The sequence below is a fragment of the Lithobates pipiens genome, unplaced genomic scaffold (genome assembly GCF_037356315.1).
Source record: "Lithobates pipiens isolate NorthernLeopardFrog02 unplaced genomic scaffold, aLitPip1_a1.2 Scaffold_18, whole genome shotgun sequence".
Classification (NCBI taxonomy): Eukaryota; Metazoa; Chordata; class Amphibia; order Anura; family Ranidae; genus Lithobates; species Lithobates pipiens.
The window spans coordinates 325,164,265-325,189,345 of NW_027507758.1; the positions used below are offsets into that span (position 1 = coordinate 325,164,265).

The 25,081-nt window shown below is 41.1% G+C and overlaps 1 protein-coding gene across 3 annotated transcripts in view; it reads left to right on the top strand.

Moving 5' to 3' along the window:
- The window catches only part of SNX14 (sorting nexin 14), a 154,164-nt gene extending 131,761 nt beyond the window's left edge, over positions 1-22,403 (top strand). For 2 of the 3 annotated variants that reach the window (XM_077487302.1, XM_077487304.1), the window contains 2 exons: positions 982-1,038; positions 7,166-7,228. In XM_077487302.1, coding sequence (XP_077343428.1) covers positions 982-1,038; positions 7,166-7,213 — 105 coding nt within the window. In that variant the 3' untranslated portion in view covers positions 7,214-7,228. Of the gene's footprint in view, positions 1-981; positions 1,039-7,165; positions 7,229-21,844 lie in introns of those variants that run through there. The other variant, XM_077487303.1, reaches the window with a different exon arrangement.
- The last annotated feature ends 2,678 nt before the right edge of the window (positions 22,404-25,081 follow it).

Genomic DNA, 25,081 nt, shown 5'->3' on the forward strand with positions numbered 1-25,081 from the left:
ACAGGTCCTGCTCAGCGGGGATTGACAGAGCGATCCCCCACTGAGCAGAGTGGGCTTCGTACATGGACACATCCGTGTGAAGGAGCCCTTATGTAGGATACAATTTAACCAAGTCCTTTGTCTTTGGTGTAAGAGCAGCGATCTTTGTGTAGCAGTCCTAAACACCTCCCAGTCAGCAGGCTGAGCAATCTTTGCTGATTGGGGAGCTCTAAGCCTAAGTAATTTAGGGGCACATGTGGGACTTCTGCAAAAAAACTGCTGCTCTTAAATGGAATGTAAAGGTCTGATTTGCAGCCCATGACCTGGACACAGGACGTTGTTAAGCTGCGGGAGGTTATTTCCTGCAATATTAGAAGTAAAGCCAGCCGTAAATGGATCGAAATTTGACTGGTTCAGCAGGGACTGGCTGAGATTTGATCCATGTATGGGCAGGTGGATGTGTACTCGCGTTGATCCAACAATCAGTTTGGGTACAACCAGCCTGTCAGATTTTTTACCTTTGATTACTGCCAACGGCTATAGCTGCTAGCTGTAATCAAGTTCTGCTGGTCAGGAAGGCTCCCCGAACTGACTGTTTTGATGGGCTAATCAATCGATTTTCTTTCCTTCCACTTGTGGTGGAAGGAAAGAAAATCGAGTCATCTATGGACTGCTTAATATGATTATTTGTAAACCTTTGACTTTAACAGTTTCATTTTTCTGAAGGCACAGTTGGTTAGCAGCTAAACGGTTTATTTTATCATTCAGGGACCTTGTGTATCACCTATAAATTTGCCTAAATAAATTAGAAATACAGTTTTACTCAGTAACAAAGTTCTTGCAAAACTATTTACATTGTGTATACAATTTGGAAGACTTTTAATATGTGTATGGTTGGCTATAGAAGGACACTTTTTTTTTTTCTTTTTTTTTTACTGTATGTTTTATATTCACATTGTGATAAGACAATATGTATTAAATAGCATCTGTATTCTTTTTCAGCTGTCTTATGTTCTACTAGATATTGTAATGCTTGAGATATTCCCAGAACTCAATAAGGTACTGTATAAAGGTTCTTATGCATGCATTTAAAATGTCCTATGCTTGCACACAATGTACAGCATTAAATGCACTAAAGTTAAAAATGTTTCTCATTTTGGATAAAGAAAGGGAGGGTTTAAACCCCTGTCTCATCTGTTTTGACATTTTGTGTTTCAGTGGGGAGATTTCCCTTCACTTCCTGTCCCATAGCCAAACATTAATTCAGAGAAAATCCTCCAGAACGAGGGAATCCCTGGTTGTCATCAGAACTAGTTTCACCATTGGAACATTTCCTTCCTATTACTGTTCTGGAGACAACCCAAAATTTTGAATTTTCTTTTGCTTTAATTTTTGTTATAACAGTAAACGTAACAAATATAAAGGGTAAATCTGCCTAAAAATACAGCAATAAAAGTCTGACAATTGTTCTAACCCCTCTCTACTCTATCCAAAACAAAAAAAACCTCAAAAGCTCTGCCATTAGTTATTCATTAAATGCTTAAATGTAACATATAATTTTAAAGCGCAACTTTAATCTCAACATTGTCTATTTTTAATCCTTATGCTGCTAGCATTAGTAAATGGACAGGAAAGTAAATCCTATTTACTGTTGTTTTTTTACTGCTTGAGCTAAGGACAGATGGATTCCAGGAAGTAAATGCTACATGAATCATCTTTCCTTATTCAAGATGGCCACTGGCAGAAATGCTAGGCAGTGTATTTCAAAGTGATTTCTCAGGAAAATAAAGCATGGAGACATTGGTGGATGAGCGAGTTTTCTTCAACAGCAGCATCCTGTTAACAAACTCTTAACCGATATAGCAGCCAGGAGTGTGTATACAGTGCCTTGAAAAAGTATTCATACCCCTTGAAATTTTCAACATTTTGTCATGTTACAACCAAAATCATAAATGTATTTTATGTGATAGACCAACACAAAGTGGCACATAATTGTGAAGTGAAAGAAAAATGATAAATGGTTTTCAAAATTTAAAAAAAATCCACCTAAAGTGATCGTGCGAGCAAGGAGAGCATTAATCATTGAAGCAGCCAAGAGGCCCATGGTAACTCTGGAGAAGCTGCAAAGATCCACAGCTCAGGTAGGAGAATCTGCCCACAGGACAATTAATAGTCATGCTCTCCACAAATCTGGCCTTTATGGAAGAGTGGCAAGAAGAAAGCCAGAAGAATACCTGTTTGCAGTTTGCAAGAAGCCATGTGGGCGACACAGCAAACGTGAAAGAAGGTGCTCTGGCCAGATGAGACCAAAACTGAACTTTTTGGCCTAAAAGCACAACGCTATGTGTGGCAGAAAACTAACATTGCACATCACCCTGGACACACCATCCCCATCATGAAACATGGTGGTGGCAGCATCATGTTGTGGGGATGCTTTTCTTCAGCAGGGACAGGGAAGCTGGTCAGAGTTGATGGGGAGATGGATGGAGCCAAATACAGGGCAATCTTAGAAGAAAGCCTGTTACAATCTACAAAAGACTTGACTGAGTCAGACATTCACATTCCATCAGGACAACGACCCTAAATGTACAGAAAAAGCTACAATGGAATGGTTTAGATCCAAGCATATCCATGTGTTAGAATGGCCCAGTCAAAGTCCAGACCTAAATCCAATTGAGAATCTTTGACAAGACTTGAAAATTGCTATTTTGCAAATAAAAATGGGCAAAAATGTCACTCTAGATGTGCAAAGCTGGTAGAGACATACCATAAAAGACTTGCAGCTGTAATTCCAGTGAAAGGTGGTTCTTCAAAGTATTGACTCAGTGGGGCTGAATATAAATGCACACCACACTTTGCACATATTTATTTGTAAAAAATTTGAAAACCATTTATCATTTTCCTTCCACTTCACAATTATGTGTCGCTTTGTGTTGGTCTATCACATAAAATACATTTACGTTTTTGGTTGCAACATGACAAAATGTGGAAAATTATAAGGGGTATGAATAATTTTTCAAGGCACTATACATTTCATCAGCCGACTGTCGGCTTTCTAATGTAAGTGATCCACTTCTACAGGTACTAAACCATGCACGTTACCTGACACATTTTTGAGACCATTGACATTTATACAGCGACCAGTGCTATAAAAATGCACTGATCAGGGGGTTAAATGTGTTCCCTTGTGAATGCTTCTTACTGAGAGGGGATGGGACTGACTGGGGGAGGAGACATATCGCTGTTCCTACTTACTAGGAACAAAAGATCTGTCTCTTCTCGCCTGTCAACACGGATCTGCGTGTTTAAACGCATAAATCCACCTTTTGGCTCTCATGCCTGCCAGCCACATGCATTGGGTCCCCGGCGTGCAGTGGGCGCACGCCTCCAGTGGCTCTTAAAGGGGGTGCCGTACCCAATGCGTCATTTTGCAGAAACGTGCCACTTTGCCAGTGATGGTGGGCAAGTGGTTAAAAATACATTAAAAGTGTATGTAGACCCAAAATAAAATTTTCAGTTTGTTTGGCTTCCTGTTTAACTGTATACAGTAACAATTTCTTCAAAAGTATGTTGGGGGGCAAAAAAAGAAAAAAAAAGCACAAGAAGCACATCTCTTCAATATATGCATATTTCCTCATGTGTTATCTTTTTAAAGTGCAACTGCAACCTCTAATAGTAGTGACATCTGTAGTCTGGAGTCTTTCTACCCTCTGGGATTAGAGTGTTTCCCTTCATTGGAGTCTTATTTGGCTCTGTAAGATGTGCCTGGGTCCTCTGCACTCTTAACTGAGGTTTTTACCACAGTCATACAGGACTTCATGTCCCAAATTACTCTATTTTTAATTTCTGACTCTGATTGCAGAGGCTGCAAGTGCACGATAGCACCCTCCCCAGCAGATTATATAACAGATCTGCATGCTGCCTTCATGGTTTTTGACGCATCAGGACAAGATACTTTGATTCTAAGTTCCCAAGTTTTTGATGTATGAGCTTACCCCTAAAGAGTTGTAGTCTTCTGCTATCACTCCATGGTTTAAAGCAGACCATTTTGGTTCTTGTTGATGTGTTGCACACCAATCTGAATCTAGAGGATCAACATTTAGCTTCTTCCAGTGTGGCCTTGGGTCTTAGAAGCCCCCCAAAAGGATTTACACCTGCTTTTCCTATTAGTCATGTAGCAGAATTGGAAATGGCCATATTAACGGTTTTCTTTCCCTGAAAGCTTGCTGCTGTCTCTATTTCTGTTCAGTGAGGACTTTATTCAAAAGTGAATAGTTCCTAATGTGGATCCAGCCTTGTCTTACTTTACCAAGGTAAATACCATACTTGTAGAGGACGCTTCTGCCTTCGGGACCAAACCAATACCTGATTTGGAGGCCCTTTCCAGAACTATGCTCTTATTGGCAAGTCCTGTCTTACACCCATATTTGGCTGTCATTTCTTTTTTTGAGACCATGTCTGATTGGTTGAAATCCATGAAAAAGCATCTAACCACTGCAGCCATTGCCCTTCTGATCATTGATCAATTGGAACAGTTGTCCGTGGCTTTGAGTCTAAAGAGGAACTGTAGTCTCACCCCCTAACCTCGGCTTTTTTTTTCCCCTCCCCGCATACCTGTTAGTTCAGTTTCCCAGCTCAATTCAGAAACTCGCTTGCCCAGCAAATCCAGCATTGTCTGTTGTGATAAGCTGCTTGGGCCATATGCTGACATCTTTTGTTCTGACGTCATTGGGACCCTGTCTGCCTCTTCCAGATTCTGGCAGCTGGGCCCAATGGCATGCTCCATGCCTGCCCACCAGCCCTACCTGCGCAGCTTCCTGAGATATGTGACATACACATTGTTCTTGTCTAGATGGGAGGGAAAAAAAAGGTGATTTCAGACTGGGGAGGATCGGGGATTTGCAGGGAGAAAAACTCTTTTTGAGACTGAAAGTCAACTTTAAGCTGTGATAGCCTGCTGGATAGTATCTCCCATTATTATCGTGTCTGTACATATGGGCAGGGTCCTTTGATTAAAGTGCTTGACTACCAGACTCTCTTCCGAGAAGCAGTCGAAGAACATCAGGGATTCTGCTGGGGGCAAAAACACAAATTTTCTGTTTATTCTTTAGCAGTAGAAACCTTAGGAGGAGACTGCAAAGTCATCTCTGTACTTGCTAAGAATTGTCCCTTCCATTTCTGCTTGCCCTGAGCTTCCATATCGTAACCACCATCCCAAGATGGTTCCTCATCTGGCCACAATGTCCAGCACTCCAAGGCTACAAATCACTGACAAACCCTCCTCTGCATAAAGATGTGCCCTTACTTTCCAGAGTGGGGGGAAGTCTGTTGACCTTAACTGTCACCCGAATGTCTTGCATCCACAATGCTTAGGTGCTTGGGGTGGTGTCTCAGGGCTACAAACTCGCTCTTTGTTCCCTGCCTCCTGCCCAATTTTTTTACATAAAGCCTCCCTGTATCTCCCCACCAGCTTGCTGATCCTCATGGGGACCCCTATGAAATGATTGTGCAAGAGGTCATAGCCTCAGTCCATGTTGCAGAAAGGTTTTAGAGATTTTTTTTTTTCCAGAGGCTTCCCAGCTCACCAGCATACTCTGTGTTTTTGCTGCAGGACCTTTGCACTACCATTTGGTGGACCTTCCATTCAGCATGTCTTCTACAACTTAGGTATTCACCAGTGTGCTTGCTCTAGTTAGTACTGTTGAACCCCTGAAGTATTCTAAGCGTGTGATACTTGGTGACCTCATGTTGTGGGAACAGTTGGCAAGGGCTCTGGAAGAAAAATGTGTCTCTGACTGATCAAAAGTTGCTGAGGTTCAGTCAAAGGCTGAATCTTATGAAAGCAATGTTGACTGACTCATTCATTGCCTGAAGTATCTGGGCTGGTCTTGGACACTTCCAGGCTAAATCGTTACTTCTTCGGGATAAATTTACTCTCTAATGTCTCAAAACCATGTTCCCCATCCAGAAGTTGTTTGACCCTTTGATGCTGAATGAGGGTCTTGGGGTTTCAGATAGTAGCCTCCTTCAAGGTAATTCACTTTGCCCAATTCCACTCTAGATATTTGCAGCACGATATTCTGTCATTGTTAGTGCTGTCTCTGGACAAAACGAACTGGTTGATGTGTAGAATGAGTCTGCCAGTGGTTGGTGGCTCCCAGCATCTTGTGTTTGATTCTAGTGTCCAATTCTTCTGTAGGCAACAGTATAATTCCAAGGTTTTAGGTTTCCCCTGTCTTTCAATAGACTCCAAGAAAAGGATCTTACTGTGACTACAAAAATACATCTTGCATAAGAAAACAGTATAGAGAGATTATGCTAGACATACTGAAAATAGATTATAGGTTTGCATAGACAAAGTGTTTTTTTTTTTTAATACCTTACCATTTCACACCAAACCTAACCTCCATCAATCCCCTTTGCAGCATTATATACAGGAACATTTCAGAACGTATTTTTGTGACTTTTACATTCTTTTATATGTTTTGTTACTATAATAATTGTAGAAATTTTTAGTTTGACCACTTTGTATTTTCCTGCCATTTTTTCAATCCCCCTCTGCAAATTAAGAAGCCTGCCTCAAAGGCCGAGCATTGTCTTAAGTAGGTTGACTGACCGACCCCTAGACTCATGTTGTGAAAATTATGAATATAGTGCTATCCATGTGAAGCAGAAACTGCATAAGTAGTGATGAAAGGTGTCTCAGTTTACATGTATAACTACAAACGTTTAAAAAAAAAAAAACCTATAAGATTAGAAGGTGGATACAACAGGGAGAGGATAGCAGTAGTTGTTGACAGGCAAAGCACAGACCTTACGTCACTAAAGGAGGGACAACTATAAAAGAAGGATTTTGGGGATTACAGCTGGCAAACAGTGGTTGATATTGATTTAAAATGATACTGTGCATGGTCAGTATTATAATTAACCTTAGCCACCTAGGCACTAAACTAAGCTTGAGCACTAAATTAACTTCTGCAGCAACTTGCCATATAACAGTGTTTGTGATCTAATGGACTGAGCACAAAAACTGTGTGAGGGGGAGCCTGTATAAAGGTTAGGGTATGGTTATTTTCTGAACCTTTGTGTCTGCACACTTTTTAGTTTTGCACAGTCATTGCATTTTCTAGTTTGATTTAAATGAAAGTGGTTTCATGCATAAGCAAGCTTTTTTTAATTGATGCAGGTTAATGGAGAAGCTGAGAGTAGAGAAAAAGAAAAGGAATTGAGATAGAACGAATTGGCTAAGCAATGACTTTTATCTGAAGGTGCTTTAATTTGGTGCATGTATTGACTTGATGAAATTGATGTATTTAATGGTGCACTCCTATTTATGAATCATGCTTAACACAGTTACATTGCTGTAATCCAGCAGTTGTCATGGCACGCCTTAATTACTACAGCCACTCCTAGAGAGCTTCCATCTGGTATAATCACCATTGTAAATTTTAGTATTTTATTCAGGAATATTTCATCATCAGGTATTCTATTGCTGTATTCAGAGTTGCATAAAGGTAATCGTAGATTTTATTTTATTTTTTTAAATGATTTACTCCAAGGATAAGTTTAGCTTATTTTGGGCTGGATTTTAGGCTGGAACAAGTAATATGTTCCCAGTGCTGCAGTCGTTGCCTGCTCCCCCCCCCCCCCCCCCCGGCAGCAGTATGGGGAGAAGTTCCCCATACTAGCTGTCACTTTTTGAAAGCAGCGCAGTCATGTGGGACTCCGTACACAGAGCTCTGTGTATCTGAATGAACTACAAGCCCTGACATCCTTAGCAGCTGTCGGCTTGTAGTTCTGCATGAATGGTGCTGTGGGGCGCTGTGGTAGTTCATTGAGTCTTCCTGTTGGGGAGTATTGACTATCCATGCAGGATAGCTGATACACTGGCAGTGTGCAGGAGACATCCATGGCATCAACGATCTGCTAATCACTGGTGAAATGCTTTATAGGCTCCTACTACAAAAAATATTAAATGCACATTTTTTTCACGTGCAAAAACATGTGCATTTATGATTTTTTTTTTTTTAAAGTGAACCTAAAGTAAATATTTGTTTTTGGCATATCTAGTAAAATTGAACTACACTTCATCTGAGCACCACAAACCAAAAATGCTATTTAATTCATTTTTATTATTCAAAAAAATCTCACTCATTCATCCATGTCTCCATGCTTTATTTTGTTGAGAAATCATTTTGAAAAACACCCCCTCGCGTTCCTAGCCATTGCCATCTTGAGTAAGGGCAGATGATCCATGTAGCATTTACTTGCTGGAATCCACCTGCCCTTAGCTCAGGCGTGCAAGCAAGAGAGGGTCTGCTTTAGCTGAGAAAGCCCCTCCTCCCCTACTGTCATACTCCTGGGATGTATGACATTTGCCTAGGCATGGTAACCAGGACGTAACTGAAAAAATGTTATTAAAAAAAAAAGTTTAAAACAAGCAAATATGATATCTATTCCTATCCATTTACCAATGATAGCAGAGTAAGGATTAAAAATAGTCAATGTCGACTGAAAGAGTGACGTTCCACTTTAAGTAAATTTGAAATAAAACAAAGAAAAAAGAAGACAGAAAAGGGAAAAACACAAAAAACCTCAAAAAAATTGTTGGTTGTGTTGGACTTTTTAGGCATACTACTGTAATTGAATATACAGCATAAAAAATAAAATAAATAAAGAAAAAGTTATATATCTATTTTAAGCATAAGAAAATATATTTATTTAAAAAACAATGATAAAACACGAGTACTGTTTTTATATAACCTGTCTATCTTCATACAATTTTACATCATATCCATGTCTATTTCCATCAGATATATATACCCAAAAGGTAAACAAATATACATTAATACTTAGTACACAGAGAAGACGAGGGTATAGTGGACAGGGTATTAATTACAGAACCGATCTTAGAAATACTTTGACGCTCTACATGTTTCGCGTTATTACCAAAAAGGAGCTTTTATCAATTTTTTTTCTTAGTGGGAAAGAGGAAACTCAAAAAACAGTTGTGCCAAAAGGCAGAAATGGCAAATAAGAAAGGATTTCTCTAAGCAGATAGGGCGATTTTCACATCGACATCACACTTTTACTTATATAGGAGCCTGCGATTAGCATAGAGGCTTCAAATAATTGTAGTGTAAAACAGGAGCGGGCGATGATTTTGCACCATAATCTCTTAGTTTAGAGTGGCCAGGTTCTCCATTTTCCAACTGGAGCAAGACACTGGAGGGGCTAGATGGTCCCCCTCCCTTGAACCTTGAAACTTCCAACCATTGAAATAATTCTATCCGCTCCTTGTTCCATTGGAAAGATTGAAGAGATGGAGAATCTGGCCACAGATTATGGTGCAAAATCATCGCCCGCTCTTGCTTTACACTACAATTATTTGAAGCCTCTATGCTAATCTCAGGCTCCTATATAAGTAAAAGTGTGATGTCGACGTGAAAATCGACCTATCTGCTTAGAGAAATCCTTTCTTATTTGCTATTTCTGCCTTTTGGCACAACTGTTTTTTGGGTTTCCAGTAGTATGCCTAAAAAGTCCAACACAACCAACAATTTTTTTGAGGTTTTTTGTGTTTTTCCTTTTTCTGTCTTCTTTTTTCTTTGTTTTATTTCAAATTATTGAAAGGACGTGGCATTTGGAATTTTTGTTTTGCAGTGTATCCACAGAACCACCCTGTGTTAGATACACACTACATACTTTTTATTGTTAACTTTGAGTAGATTGATATGCCCTGGTGCTAAAGCATGGTATCTGAATTAGACATTTCTTGAATATCTATATGCTATATGGTTGGGGAACAAAATATCTTATCCACTCTGAGAATAACAGACAGAAGAGATGTACCATATATACTTTTAGAGGTTGAATCTGGTACATATCATCAGACTCAGATATCAAAATTTTTATTCAGGAAAAACATTTTTTAAAAGACCTAAAACGCTGTTTTTCAGATTTTCACACAGGGATGTAATGTAATATTATGACAAGACTCCCTTGTCATAGGCAGGTAGCTTGATACAAACTACCTGCGCCTGCTATCACTCTTGTTGGCCATACACCAACAAATGTTTCAAATTGACGTTCGTTTTCAAACACATTGACAGGAAATTTCGAAGGAGCAGAATAGAAAACTTTTCTTGATCAAACAAATTTTTAGAACGTGTATGTGGTTTTCGTTCAGAAATTACATTGATTTTAAAATTGATCGTTAAAAGAAAGTGAAATTTTCAAATGACATTCGTCCATTCATCGAATGTACAAAGATCTTTTTGTATGAATATTCTCATCCAAAAATCGATACGTGTATGGCCAGCATAAGACATTTAGTAGCAGCAGCATGTTTATTTATTTTATTTTTTTTGATCGCCTGCCATGATGGGGTTAAAAAAAAACAAAGATGAGCCCTTTATAATACAAAACAGCCAATAATCACCTTAAGGGCTTCATTTATCATGTTAAATGGTAAAAGTAATTATATACATATACAGTATCTCACAAAAGTGAGTACACCCCTCACATTTTTGTAAATATTTTATTCTATCTTTTCATGTGACAACATGGAAGAAATTACACTTTGCTACAATGTAAAGTAGTGAGTGTACAGCTTGTACAACAGTGTAAATTTGCTGTCCCATCAAAATAACACACAGGCATTAATGTTTAAGCTGCTGGCAGCAAAAGTGAGTACACCCCTAAGTGAAAATGTCCAAATGTGTCAATATTTTGTGTGGCCACCATTATTTGCCAGCACTGCCTTAACCCTCTTGGGCATGGAGTTCACCAGAGCATCACAGTTTGCCCCTGGAGTCCTCTTCCACTCCTCCATGAGGACATCACAGAGCTGGTGGATGTTAGAAACCTTGCGCTCCTCCACCTTCCGTTTGAGGATGCCCCATGCTCAGTAGGGTTTAGGTCTGGAAACATGCTTGGCCAGTCCATCACCTTTACCCTCAGCTTCTTTAGCAAGGCAGTGGACATCTTGGAGGTGTGTTTGGGGTTGGTATCATGTTGGAATACTGCCCTGCGGCCCAGTCTCCGAAGGGGGGGGTCATGCTCGGCTTCAGTATGTCACCGTGCATGTTGCCATTCATGGTTCCCTCAGCACTTATGCAGCCCCAGACCATGACACTCCCACCACCATGCTTAACTGTAGGCAAAACACACTTGTCTTTGTAGTCCTCACCTAGTTGCCGCCACACACGCTTGACACCATCTGAACCAAATACGTTTATCTTGGTCGCAACAGATCACAGGACATGGTTCGAGTAATCCATGTCCTTAGTCTGCTTCTCTTCAGCAAAATGTGGACTTTCTTGTGCATCATCTTTTGAAGAGGCTTGCTTCTGAGATGACCGCCATGCAGGCCTTTTCTGAGTGGAACCTGTCCTGTATGGTCTTGGCCACCATTATATAGAGCAACAATTCTTTTTTTCAGATCCTCACAGAGTTCTTTGCCGTGAGGTGCTGTGTTGAACTTCCAGTGACCAGTATGAGTGAGCAAGAGCGATAACACCAAATTGAACACAAATTTAACACACCTGCTCCCCTTTCACACCTGAGATCTTGTAACACTAATGGGTCATATGGGCTAATTGGGCCAAATTTGGACATTTTCACTTAGGGGTGTACTCACTTTTGTTGCCAGCGATTTAGACATTAACCACGGACCGCCACACACCGATATTCGTCCTAACTTTGAAGAGGAATATCGTTGTTATGGCAGCAGCTAGCTGCCATAACCCCGGTGTCCTCTTCTTCGGCCGGCGGTCCGCTTTCAGATAAAAGTGGTCTCTGCGGCACATTTGCCACAAAATCACTTTTATCAGCGGCGGGACAGGGCCCCGCCGCGCTCCGGTGCCCTCCGCTGCTTACCAGGGCCGTCGGCAGCGGCGGAGGCAATCGGATGTTTCCCCTTGCTGGGTATGGAGACGAGTGAGGGGAAGATGGCCCCCACCCACCTCCATACCATTGCAGGGTGGAAACTACGTCAATACGTCACTTCCGCCCATAGCGCTTAACCGCTTCCCAACAGCCTCGCGCAGATAAGATATACTGCGGCAGAAGGGGACGTACAAGCAGATTAACGTACCTGTACGTTGCCCTTCAAGAGGTGGCTTGCGCGCGCGCCCGGAGCTCCGTGAGCGGGATCGCGGGTCCCATGCCTCGATGTCCGCAGGGATACCCACAATCGTCTCACGGTGAGGAAAAACGGGGAGATGCTAATGTAAACAAGCATCTTCCCCTTCTGCCTAATGGCACACTCACTGATCACAGCTCCCTGTAATCGGGAGCAGCGATCAGTGATGTGCCACACACAGCCCCCCCCCCCCCCCCCCCACAGTTACAATCACTCCCTAGGACACACTTAACCCCTACTTAACCCCTACAGCACCACAGTGGTTAACCCCTTCACTGCCAGTGACATTTTTACAGTAATCAATGCAATTTTTTTTAGCATTGATCGCCATATTAATGCCAAAGGTCCCAAAAATGTGTCAAAATTGTCCGATGTGTCCTCCATAATGTCACAGTCATGCTAAAAATCGCTGATCGCTGCCATTAATAGTAAAAAAAAAGGCTTATTGCGATTTATTTATTTTTTTACCAAAAATATGTAGAAGAATACTTATCGACCTAAACTGAGGAAAAAAATGATTTTTTTATATATATTTTTGGGGGATATTTATTATAGCAAAAAGTAAAAAAAATGTGTTTTTTTCCAAAATTTACGCTATTTTTTTGTTTATAGCACAAAAAATAACAACTGCAGAGGTGATCAAATACCACCAAAAGAAAGCTCTATTTGTGGGGAAAAAAAGGACATGAATTTTGTTTGGGAGCCATGTTGCAGGACCGCGCAATTGTCAGTTAAAGTGACGCAGTGCCGAATCGCAAAAAGTGCTCTGGTCTTTGGCCAGCAAAAGTGGTTAACCACTTGCCGACCGGCACACGCCGATGTAGTCCCTACTTTGGGGATGGATATCGTTGTTATGGCAGCAGCTAGCTGCCATAACCCCGGTATCCCCGTGTTCGACCAGCGGCCGGCTACAAGATATAAGTGGTCTCAGCACCCTGTCTCGACGAGCTCGCGCGCAGAAGTGAACGCATACGTGAGTAGTGCCTGCATATGAAAATGGTGGCAAAACACACATGTGAGGTATCGCCGCAATCGTTAGAATGAGAGTAATAATTCTAGCCCTAGACCTCCTCTGTAACTCAAAACATGCAACCTGTAGAATTTTTTAAACGTTGCCTATGGAAATTTTTGAGGGTAAAAGTTTGACGCCATTCCATGAGCGGGCGCAATTTTGAAGCATGACATGTTGGGTATCAATTTACTTGGCGTAATATTATCTTGTAAGAATGCTGCGCAAATACGGTGTGACAGAAAGTATTGCAACAACCGCCATTTTATTCTCTAAGGTGTTAGAAAAAAATGTATTATGTTTGGGGGTTCCAAGTAATTTTCTAGCAAAAAATTTTTTATTAACTTGTAAACAACAAATCTCAAAAAGAGGCTCGGTCCTTACGTGGTTAATGTCTGTGTGTTGCGTTATTTTGAGGGGACAGCAAATTTACACTGGTATACAAGCTGTACACTCACTACTTTACATTGTAGCAAAGTGTCATTTCTTCAGTGTTGTCACATGAAAAGATATAATAAAATATTTACAAAATATAAGGGGTGTACTCACTTTTGTGAGATACTGTATATGTGTGTGTATATATAAATCTATATATCACTTACTGTATATAATTCATATGCCCCAAAGTAGAATATACAGAGTATTTTTACTATGAGTCAGACAATGGAGGGTGTAGGAGGAATATAAATATTTTATATTAAAGTAGTACTAAAGGCTGAGACTTTTTTTCATGGATATATTTTTGAACATAATGCACAATACTGGTAAACTTTTACTTTAAATATAATTGTAATACCTTTTTATTACCTCCAGTCTATCAGCCACCAGCTTTACTGGGTTCAGATGCTGATATTCCCTGCACAGGGCTTTTTTTTTTACAGTTCCTTTTAGCAACAAACGTGTCATACTTACCTGCTCTGTGTAATGGTTTTGCACAGGGAAGCCCCGATTCTCCTCTTCTGGGTGGCTCCTCCTGCCTTCATAGTGCCCCTATAGCAAGCCGCAAGGTACCTTTAGAATCACTCACATCCTTCTGCACAGGACTGCATGTCCCATGAGGTATTGCTACTCACACACTCACACGTACTTAGTCACTTACTAACATGTATGGACAGTGTACTGAGCTGTATGTGTGCTGCACTGTGTATACTGACATGTATGGATGGTGTACTGAGCTGAATGTGTGCTGCACTGTGTATACTGACATGTATGGATGGTGTACTGAGCTGTATGTGTACTGCACTGTGTATATTTGTATAGACAGTGTGCTGCTCTGTATTTCTTTATAATACATCATAGGACACAGAGCCTTAATTATTTAGTGAGTTATAGCTAACTTCAGGTGTTGACATTGGCACATCCAATACAGGAGTACCTCAGTTTTTTTTCTAGTGATTAAAGGTGTTGGCACGAGTGAAGATGTACTCTGCAGAGCTCCAGGAGGGATCCATGCTGGATTTAAAAAGCCTCCACAACCGGATCCATCCCACAACTGCGGCTCCAGGATGGTACCCGTGCCTCGCATAGAAGAACAAGGTTTTGCCTGTAACGCTCCTCTGAGGGCTGGACCCTAGGAACCAGGACTATTTTTGGTCTTGCTAAATTATGTAAAGCTGTCCTGAGGGGTGTTGTACATGGTCCAAAGGAGTGGAACCCCTATTAAAAGGGCCCCAGTCTTTGAAGATTTAACCACGCTGCCCGCCGTAATGAGTGAAGTTTGGATCTGTTTACAGCAGTATCCTGCAACGAGGAAAATGTAAGAGGAAAGCATAGGAACTGCAAAGTCCACCTTTGACTTTTCTTTTAATTATATTGTAAAATGCCTTAAAAAATCGTCCTGAGGGGGTAATAGTGTATAGACCCTGTTTAAATCAGTGCTAATACAGCGTGTGTCTCAGCAGCTGGAGGGGGGGTCTCCTCTCTCCCTAAATGGACAAACTGAGTGGATAGGGATACATGTTATGTTTAAACAAGCATAAATCTGAACAGCTGATAAAACGGCTGTGTAAATCCTCTCCCCCGCCTCCCCTCTGAGGTGACTCTTGCTAAAGCACAGGAAAGGGAGTGGCGCATAGACAATCAGGCTCACACCTGAAAAAGTTTAAAGCTGATACTCTGGGAAACAGACAGTGTCTATCAGAGCAGCTGAAGCAAGGCTGCCACAGGACACAGAAGCACTGTTGTACGTGAGGGATTTTCAGTACAGGAAAAAAGTATTGTTTAGCATTAGATCATTCTATGCTACCACTGTTTTTCCTACTATTGTTCAAATAAATACAACAGTTCTTAGAGTACATTTGCTTTTTGGGCTTTGCACTATGGCTTCAAGGCTTACTACTAAGGCACCAAAACCACCCCCAGGTGTCAAGAACTCCAGACATCCACATTGTCATCCTCTCCAGAGATACCTGACATGGCAAGCCAGGGTGAATCATTGGAAGCAATTGGTGGTGCAACTGCTTCTCACACTTCAGCCCCTGTATACGTGACTGAAGATGCATTTTCTGCCCTGAAGGGCTTAGATGGAAGATTAGCGGCTTTAATTGCATCCTCCATTAAAGTGGATAAGAAGTGTGCTAGATCCCTCTCTCCCACTCCAAACCCCTTACCAGGTTAACAGTGGGGACAGGATGAGGTGTTACCCTCAAACGATCAGGAAAAACAAACCGATTACTCCTCTGCGGAGGAAACAACAGTTGAAGTTTCCGCTTCACAATCTGAGGTACAAATCCTTACGGACATGGTTCGCTCCACTTTCATGCTACCCCTAACAGAGTCAGCTGAAAGTCTGGTTTCTTCTTTGGGTTCCTTGAAACCTTCACAGCCAGCCAGCCAACATGCATTTCCAGTCCACACATTACTAGAGAAGCTTATTTATACCGAATGGGATCATCCAGATAAGAATTTTCTCCCTCCAAAGAGATTCTCGGTTCTCTATCCTATGGAGGAAGAAATCACCAAAAATTGAAAGTTCCAGCAGTAGATGCTGCGAATTCCAATGTGAATAAAATTTTAACTTGTCCAGTGGACAATGCACAAATGCTAAAGGATCCAACAGATAAAAAGTTGGAATTCCTGTTTTTCTTTAGCAGGTACTGTTGCTCAGCCTGCAATTGCAGCTATAGGCATTTGTCAGTCCTTAAAAGACCAGTTCACAGAGGCCCTTAACAAGCTCCCTGCACAACAGGCCAGTGAGTTGGCCAATTTACCAAAAGCATTATGTTTTGCCATAGGTGCTATAAAGGATGCTATTCACCAGGCGTCTCGCCTTGTACTTGTGCTAGTACACATGCGTAGGACCCTTTGGCTAAAGGGTTGGTCTACTGATGCACCCAGCAAAAACCTACTGTCTAGTTTCCCATTTCACAGGAAGCAACTAGTTGACGATGATTTGGATAAATACATCCTGACAATTTCCAGTGGAAAAAGTACTCTTTTGCCAGTCAAAAGAAAATATAAACGTCCTTCATTTAAACAGACTTTCTCTCCTGCGCCAAGTGCATCCTCCTCTAGGCAGTAGCGATGGCTTCCACTGTCAGATTCCAGAGGAAAATCGCAGGGTCAGGCCCAGACTCAAAGGAAGACCTGGAGCCGCAAGACTACAAAGCAGAATACTTTTAATTCATGAAGAAGCCTTTCCCCTCACCAAGGTGCAGAAGTCTGGCAGAGGGAAACTCAGGACAGATGGGCTCTCTCCACAGTGACTCTAGGATACAAACTAGATTTTCAGGAGTTTCCACTATCTCACTTTCTGAGATCAAACTTTCCCAAGGATCCAGGGAAAAGACAATCCCTGTTTCAAGCATTAGACCAATTATTGACTCAAGGGGTAATCACACAGATCCCCACAGAAGAACAAGGTTTAGGTTTCTATTCAAACCTGTTTACGGTACCAAAACTGAATGGAGATTTCAGGCCCGTTCTGGATCTAAAAAATCTAAATCGGTTCCTAAAGACTCGCTGATTTCGAATGGAGTCAATCAGGTCAGTGGTCTCCACCCTACAAGGCGTAGAGCTTCTGGCATCCATCGATATCAGGGACACATATCTGCATGTCCCTATATTTCCCGCTCACCAAAGGTTTCTGCGATTCCATTTGGAACGGCACTTTCAGTTTGTGGCCTTACCCTTCGGGCTAGCCACAGCACCACGGGTATTCACAAAAATACTGGCCCCACCTCTAGCTAGGTTGAGGGCACAGGGCATAACAGTGTTGGCATACCTAGATGATCTATTGTTAATAGACCAGTCAGTGACTTGCTTAAGGCAAAGCGTACACATTACAGCCAGTTACCTGGAAAGTCTCGGTTGGATCTTCCTTAAAACCAATAAGAAGGCTGGATTACTTAGGCCTGATCATAGATACAGCCCAAAAAAGGGTGTTCTTGCCTCCAGCAAAGATCAGCTCCATACAAGAGCTGGTACGGATGGTCAGGTCAAAAGTAAATCCTTCAATTCACCTTTGCATGAGGTTGTTAGGAAAGATGGTAGCTTCATTGGAAGCAGTCCCATATGCCCAGTTCCATTCAAGACTTTTGCAAAACAGAATCCTCTCTGCTTGGAACAAGACGATCCAAGCTTTGGACTTGCCAATGCGACTGTCGCCAAGAGTGTCTCAAAGCCTCAGTTGGTGGTTACGAAGCCAGAATTTGCTGAAGGGGAAATCTTTCAGACCAATAATCTGGAAAGTAGTAACAGCAGATGCCAGCCTCTCAGGCTGGGGAGCGGTACTAGAGGAGACGACTGTCCAGGGACAGTGGTCAAAACTCAAAAGAGCCCTACCCATCAACATCCTAGAGATTCGGGTAGTGTTTCTGGCTCTGAAAACCTGGACCTCCAGGTTAAAGAATTGTCCAGTCCGGATTCAATCCTGCAATGCCACGGTTGTGGCCTATATCACTCACCAAGGGGGCACCAAGAGTCTCTCAGTTCAGAGAGAGGTGAACCATATCCTAACTTGGGCAGAACGGAATGTCCCATCCCTTTCAGCAGTTTTCATTCTGAGAGTAGAAAATAGGCAGGTGGACTATCTAAGTCGCCAGCAGTTATTCCCAGGGGAATGGTCTCTTCACCCCGAAATGTTTCGGGCTGTTTGCCAAAGATGGGGGACTCCGGACATAGATCTTCTAGCATCCAGATTCAACGTGAAGTTAGTCAACTTTGTGTCCAGAACAATATGGATACGCATACGGAACAAATGCGCTGGTAACCCTGTGGGATCAGTTTTCACTGATCTATGCTTTTCCCAAGATTCAGTTGCTGCTTCGACTTCCTTGCAGGGTCAAGCTGGAAAGAAAGCTGGTAATTCTGGTAGCACCAGCATGGCCCAGAAGGTCATGGTACGCAGAGATGGTAAAGATGGCAGTGGAGGGTCCTTGGCCTCTCCCACTAAGGCCAGACCTGCTATACCAGGGGCCGATATTCCATCCTACTTTACAAATGTTAAATTTAAGGGCTTGGCTATTGAAACCCACATTATGAAGAAGCGTGGGCTTTCCAGGTCTGTTATCTCAACTTTAATCAATGCAAGGAAACCAGTTTCCAGAGCTGTATATTATAGAGTTTAGAAAGTTTACATTTCCTGGTGTGAATCCAAGGGTTGGCACCGTCGGAGATATATTATAGGCAGAATCCTTGCCTTTCTACAATTCGGCGTAGAGATGAAGTTGGCCCTAAGTACTATTAAGGGCCAAGTCTCAGCCTTATCGGCTTTATTTCAAAGACTGCTCGCTACACATTCTTTAGTCTGGGGTTTTATGCAAGGGGTGATGTGGATTAATCCTCCTGTTAAATCACCTTTAACCCCTTTGGACATGAATTTTGTTGTGTCAGTGTTACAAAAACAGCCATTTGAACCATTACAGCATATTCCCTTAGTCCTTCTGAATAGGAAGCTGATATTTTCAGTTGCTATATCCTCAGCAAGGAGGGTTTCAGAATTGGCTGCTCTTTCTTTTAAGGAGCCATATTTGATTATTCATGAGGAAAGAGTGGTGTTACGCCCTCGTCCAGGCTTTTTGCCAAAAGTGGTTTCAGGCTTTCATCTGAATGAAGATATTGTCCTCCTGCCATCGTTTTTCCCAAAACCATGTTCCAGGGAAAAAAAATCACTATATTGTCTTGATGTAGTGAGAGCAGTGAAAATCTATTTAAAGAAAACTGGTCAGATTCGCAAGACTAATGTTTTATTTATTCTGCCAGAAGGTCCTAAAACAGGACAGGCAGCATCGAAATACACTGTTGCTTAGTGGATTCGGCAAGTTATAATTCAAACTTATGATTTAAGGGGTAAGACTCCCTCTATTCAAGTTAAGGCACACTCTACCAGAGCGGTTTGTGCTTCTTGGGGAGTGCGTCACCAGGCCTCCTTTGCTCAGATCTGTAAGGCCGCAACTTGGTCTTTCGGTCCATACATTCACAAAATTTTACCAAGTGAATGTAAGAAGGAATGAGGATATCGCCTTCAGGTGCAGTGTGCTGCAGGTAGTAGTACAAGTCCTCAAGGTCTGGGGGTGCCCTACGGGTTTTGTCTCCCTCCCCTCAAGTAGCATTGCTATGTGACGTCCCACTAAGTAAATACTTAAGGCTCTGTGTCCTATTATGTACGATAAAGAAAATAGGATTTTTATAACAGCTTACCTGTAAAATCCTTTTCTTGGAGTACATAATAGGACACAGAGGTCCCGCCCCTCTTCTTTTATGGGGTTTAAGTATATTGCTTGGCTACAAAAACTGAGGTACTTCTGGAAGGAGGAGGGGTTATATAGGGGAGTCATCTTCCTCTATTGGGTGTGCCAGTGTAAACACCTGAAGGTAGCTATAACGCACTATATACTGTAAATACTTAAGCCTCTGTGTCCTATGATGTACTCCAAGAAAAGGATTTTTACAGTTAAGCTGTTCTAAAAATCTTATTTTTCTGATATGTAAACATATATTGCATTTTGTATGCAGGCCAACTAATTGGCTGACCAACTAATTGATTATGAAAATGGCTGAAAACTGATTATGTTGATTAGTTGTTTCAGCCCTAGTCGTTCGATGTTTTGCTTTCCTACTTGAGCATTCATAGCACCTGTTATGATTTTTGCATTACTTAGGGACTTTTCGCTATAGTTTTCTTTTAACAGACCATAGTGTTTGTCCTGTTCTTTTTTCAGATACCTCTATAGGAACATGGATGGTAGTTGTAGGATAGTTAAAAAATCAATTTTAATTATCAGTGTATAATTTCTTGGGATAATTTTTCTGAAATCAATTACTAGCTAAGTTTTCTTAACCACAAAATATCTGCCCATAATTTGTACCTTCCTACTAACCTGAAGAAGGCGATGATGCTTATTGTCCCTTTTAGGGAATCTCTTGCAATGCAACAATTTCAACCATGTATTTGTCAGCCTACTAAAAAAAAGGAGCATTGGTGCTCCAGGCTGGTACATTGCAGGATCCTAGGTAAAATTTAATTTATGCCATCTGGTTCTTTTCTGTGTAATTACCAAGTCATAACCAGTGATCAGTCTAGCACCTTCTCTTTCAGTATTTGTAGCTTTTATAAATCTGGGGCCTTAGTTCAATGCTCGCTGCCCAGCCCAGAGGACCAGGAACTTTTTATTGGGGGTGGTTATGTTTCAGCCAAGAGGGTCTGGTTTTAAGGTACTGTCTTGGACTGGTTTTACCGTGTGCTGACCTCAAGTCTGGATAAAGCATGAGGGTAAATGATTGGTTAAGTAGCCTTGTGGACAGTGGGAAGGGAGTTTCACCAAGTAGGTGCAATAATTGAAATAAAAAAATGCTAAGGTTGATATAAATTCTGCCAGTGTGACAATTCAATTCTATCTTTCACAGGAAAAGTTCTTGGCGTGTACTTGCTACCTTAAAACTGGGCGTTGAAGTCATATAGTCCTATATTAAGGATTATTATCATTTGTGGTACAGGAGATATTAATGATCTCATTTGTGCTTTTCTACATTAACATTAAAGACAAAATAGCATTGTAGCAGCCAGTGCTTTGTTAATTCAAAGTGTGCAAAGAGCAGTAATGTGTAGAAATACATAGCAACAAATTTATATTTTGTGACATCATTAAACTGTTCAAATGGTCAGCGATTGGTTGCTGTTGATTACTGCACTTAATTTATCGGAACTGTTCGATAAGTATTTGTACTGTTAACTAACATGGGAATTAAACAGTCAGAGCACTAGAATGATATTTCAGGTATAGGTAGAATACACAGGGCTGAGTCACCTTCTGACTTCTGTCTTGTGAGACCCAATGGTGAGATCTCCTTGCCACAAACCCTGCTTATGTTCCTACCCACCTTGCAGGTTTAAATGTTCCTGTCCACATTTACGTTCTCCACTCTGGTGTTAGTCCCACTATCATAATATTTCAGCAGTTAAATACTTGAGGTGATTGTAGCCGTATTAGTGCAATTGTGACAGAGAAAAATTAGTACTGTAAATAGAATGTCCTAATGGAAGCTTCAGGAATGCAGGCCTGGAAATCGACTACTAGAGGCCTAAAATGAAAAGATTTTAGAAACTTTTGGATAGTTTAACATTCCAATAACTATTAATGTCTGAAAGACCAGATTTGGGTAGATTGGCCATTACTTTTTTCAGTGTATGGGCTATTTTTCTACAGCCTATAAATAATTGTGACATTGTGCAAAAAACACAATAAATGTATTTTCTTTTGGTTGTTTTTCAGCCTCAGAAAGAGATTTCATCAACACCGGCTTGGATGTGAAAAAGAAAACTGAAATTGAACTGTAGAAATGTGCTCTTACATTGGTTTGCTCTTTCTGTGGCTCAGTTACAATAATGTCGTATTTACCTCTTCAGTTTTTCGGGAGAAAAATACATTTAGTCAAACATCAGCCAGCACTTTCTTTTTTTAAGCATACCTTCCATGAAATAGGTCGACTTTGCTGAAAGCCTTCAATATCAGATTGCCCACAGAGGCGTTTAACAATAAAGCTATTACAAAAACAAATTTTAAAAGTACTTGGCTCCAGCTTCCAACCATTCCCAGAAGTGCAGGTGACATCACCATGTCTCATCACTGCCTCCGAGGAAACAAGGCCCTTGAAATCACACAAGAATACACATCTGCAATGGGCCATCTAAAACAAAGTTTTTGTTACTCCACTTCAAATCACCTTATTTTTGTGTGATATGTAAATTCTTAGTATATTTGATGTTTCTGTGTATATTACTTTGTAAATATTTTCACTTTAAACTTATTAAAGCTAATTTTAAAGAGTAAAGTTAGTATTGGTGTGAAATTGTGTTTTTGGCTATTAATCTACATTTTATCTTTATTGGTTGACTGGTCATTTTGTAAAGCTTATCTTTGTACCTTAAACTTGATATACAAATCAGAAATACTACCTGAATCTCATTTAAATTTGCATGTGCCCCTAGATGAGAACCTGTAAACTGTTGCAGAGTATAGTCATATTAGCCTTAAAGATCCTGGTTGGGTGACCTTTATCAAACTTTGTTGTCTCCACCAGTGGTGACCCATCAATAGGGGGCGCTTGGGCACCACCCCCCTCAAAGCTGGACCTGAAAAAAGTGGTCCTTTAAGAGCATCTGGATGCCGGACACTGAGCTAGCCATTAGAAGCTTGACTGTTGCAATCAGGGGATTGCAGCTGAAAAGCTTCATTGGGCGGCCTTTGGAGTGTAAAGAGGGTGCAGGCCATGCGTCCAGAACACTCCCCACTATACATTGATTCATTCGTTCCACCCTATTGCTCGTTTGTGATTGACGGGTCTGGAGGATCACAAACTTTTCACTGAACTGTCACACCGGTTTCCCACCATTCGAAGAGCACGGCCTGACGGACTGGATGGGTAAGTTAATGACTAAAACTAATAGAAAAGAGAGATGGGTACACATCATTCACAAGCCACCTGCAGGATCTCATATACTGCTGGTGAATCCAGATGCCTGGCTAGTCCGCAGCCGGAGAAATCCAAGTGAAACAAAGAAGGGTGGCAGCACATCCAAGAATTAAAATTAATTAATTTTATTGAAGATCCATAAAATCATATGAGCATGACACACAACGATCCAAAAGATGCTCAGTGGATGCGTTTCACACAAACGTCCTTACTCGTCACTATAAGGAATTTAATGTGGCCTCTTATAGTAAATTACCTAGGTAGGAATACAATAAGGACTGTACCATCATCCAGAGATTGAATAATCTCAATTTTTTCACTCCCCTTGCTTTATTCCTTCCCCTCTTGTCCTCGTTTCCCCTTCCTCTCCCCTTGGTCTTAACATTTTTCATCCCCCTTTCCCCACACACCACTTTGCCTACACACCACTTTTCCCTATTACCTCCACTCCTTCCCCGTCACATTTGGATCACCTTGCGTGTTTCCCCTTTTTATCTCACTCATCTTTCCACACTTATATTTTTTCTTGTTCACTTTGCATATGTCCATCCTCATCACCTCCTCTTTTTGTTTATTTTTTTCATCATGTTTTTTTTCACTCCTTACTTCTATACTTAATGTTTACATCACACCAATCTTCACTTTTTCACCTTTGGTTTTCCAATATGCCTATTTTATTTGACCTTCTTCATTCAGACTCCAGTCATCATTTTTTGTGGCTCCCCAGAGTTGCCGCGGGAGACCATATTTTAGGTGGTAGCGCTCTGTGCTGGATTCCTGCTGGGGCAAGGGTAAGTAGCTCAGCCCCTTTCCCCCTTCCTCATTTCTAAGATTTTGTTTTATTTTTGATGCTGTATGACAAGTTTTTACCTCTTTACATCTTGACTATTATGATGGTTTTTTGATCCAATCACAGATTAACTCCTGATGGTGCTATTCTCCACGAAACTAGTTGAGGAAAGTGACATCTGTGATCAATTTCTCTATTGTGATTACCCATTGGTGATAATTTGTGTACCGCTACTATGTTTTTATTTGTAAATGATGATTTGTTCCTTTGGAATCAATAAAATCATCTGTAAATCTTTGTATATTTTTGTTACAATTATTATATTATATTATTATATTATAGCCTAACTGGGAATCAGGCTCCCAACCTTTCTATTATTCTCTTACTCATCACTAAATTACCCCTAGGTGTGCATGTTTATTTGTAGCCTAAAGTCCGTAAGTGAGACCAATCAGAAGCCAGGAGGAGTGAAACCCTCCTGGCCTGATAGATCACAATCCACAGATCGCGGATCAAATATCAACGAACAAAGCACATATCTATACACATATATAAAAACATCAAATTCGAGGATGAAAGTGTACATGTGAAACTTCTTGATTTGATTTGTTATCTCCAGCGGTGTGGGGCCGCAATGGGGACAACATTTTCACCCTCTCTCACCAACCTGTTCAAGGGTTGGTGGGAACGGTCCCACATCTATGGAAATGAAACCCTTTCAGACCTTACATACACACGTTCTTTCGCTACATAGATGACCTCCTGTTTATTAGTGACAAGAGAATGGGTGATTTAGGATCTTTTTTGACATATCTGAACTCTAATACCAGTAACTTGATGTTTACAGGACAGATTGAACATAGTCAGATTTGTTTTATGGATGTAGAAAAAAAGAAAAACTTCGCTAGACTTAGATTAGGAAATAATGAAAACAGGAGCAGCAGCTCAAATGTGGGATACACACAAAAATAGATAAGATAGAGGAGAGCTGCGCCAATAACAATGTGTATATTCGCATTAGTAAAAACAATAGTCCATATAATTTAGTCCTCCAATGACACCACAGTGACTCCACACATTGAAAAGAGTGCCTGACCACCGTATCAAAGGCCTGTTTATCAGATAGCAAGCAGAAAGGGTGTTTGGCTGTAACACAGCCACGGCCTTTAGCTTGCAATGATGACCACTGGACACACACAAGGACTGGACCTTGTAGCTGAAAACCCTCTAAGCGTCTCACAAATTC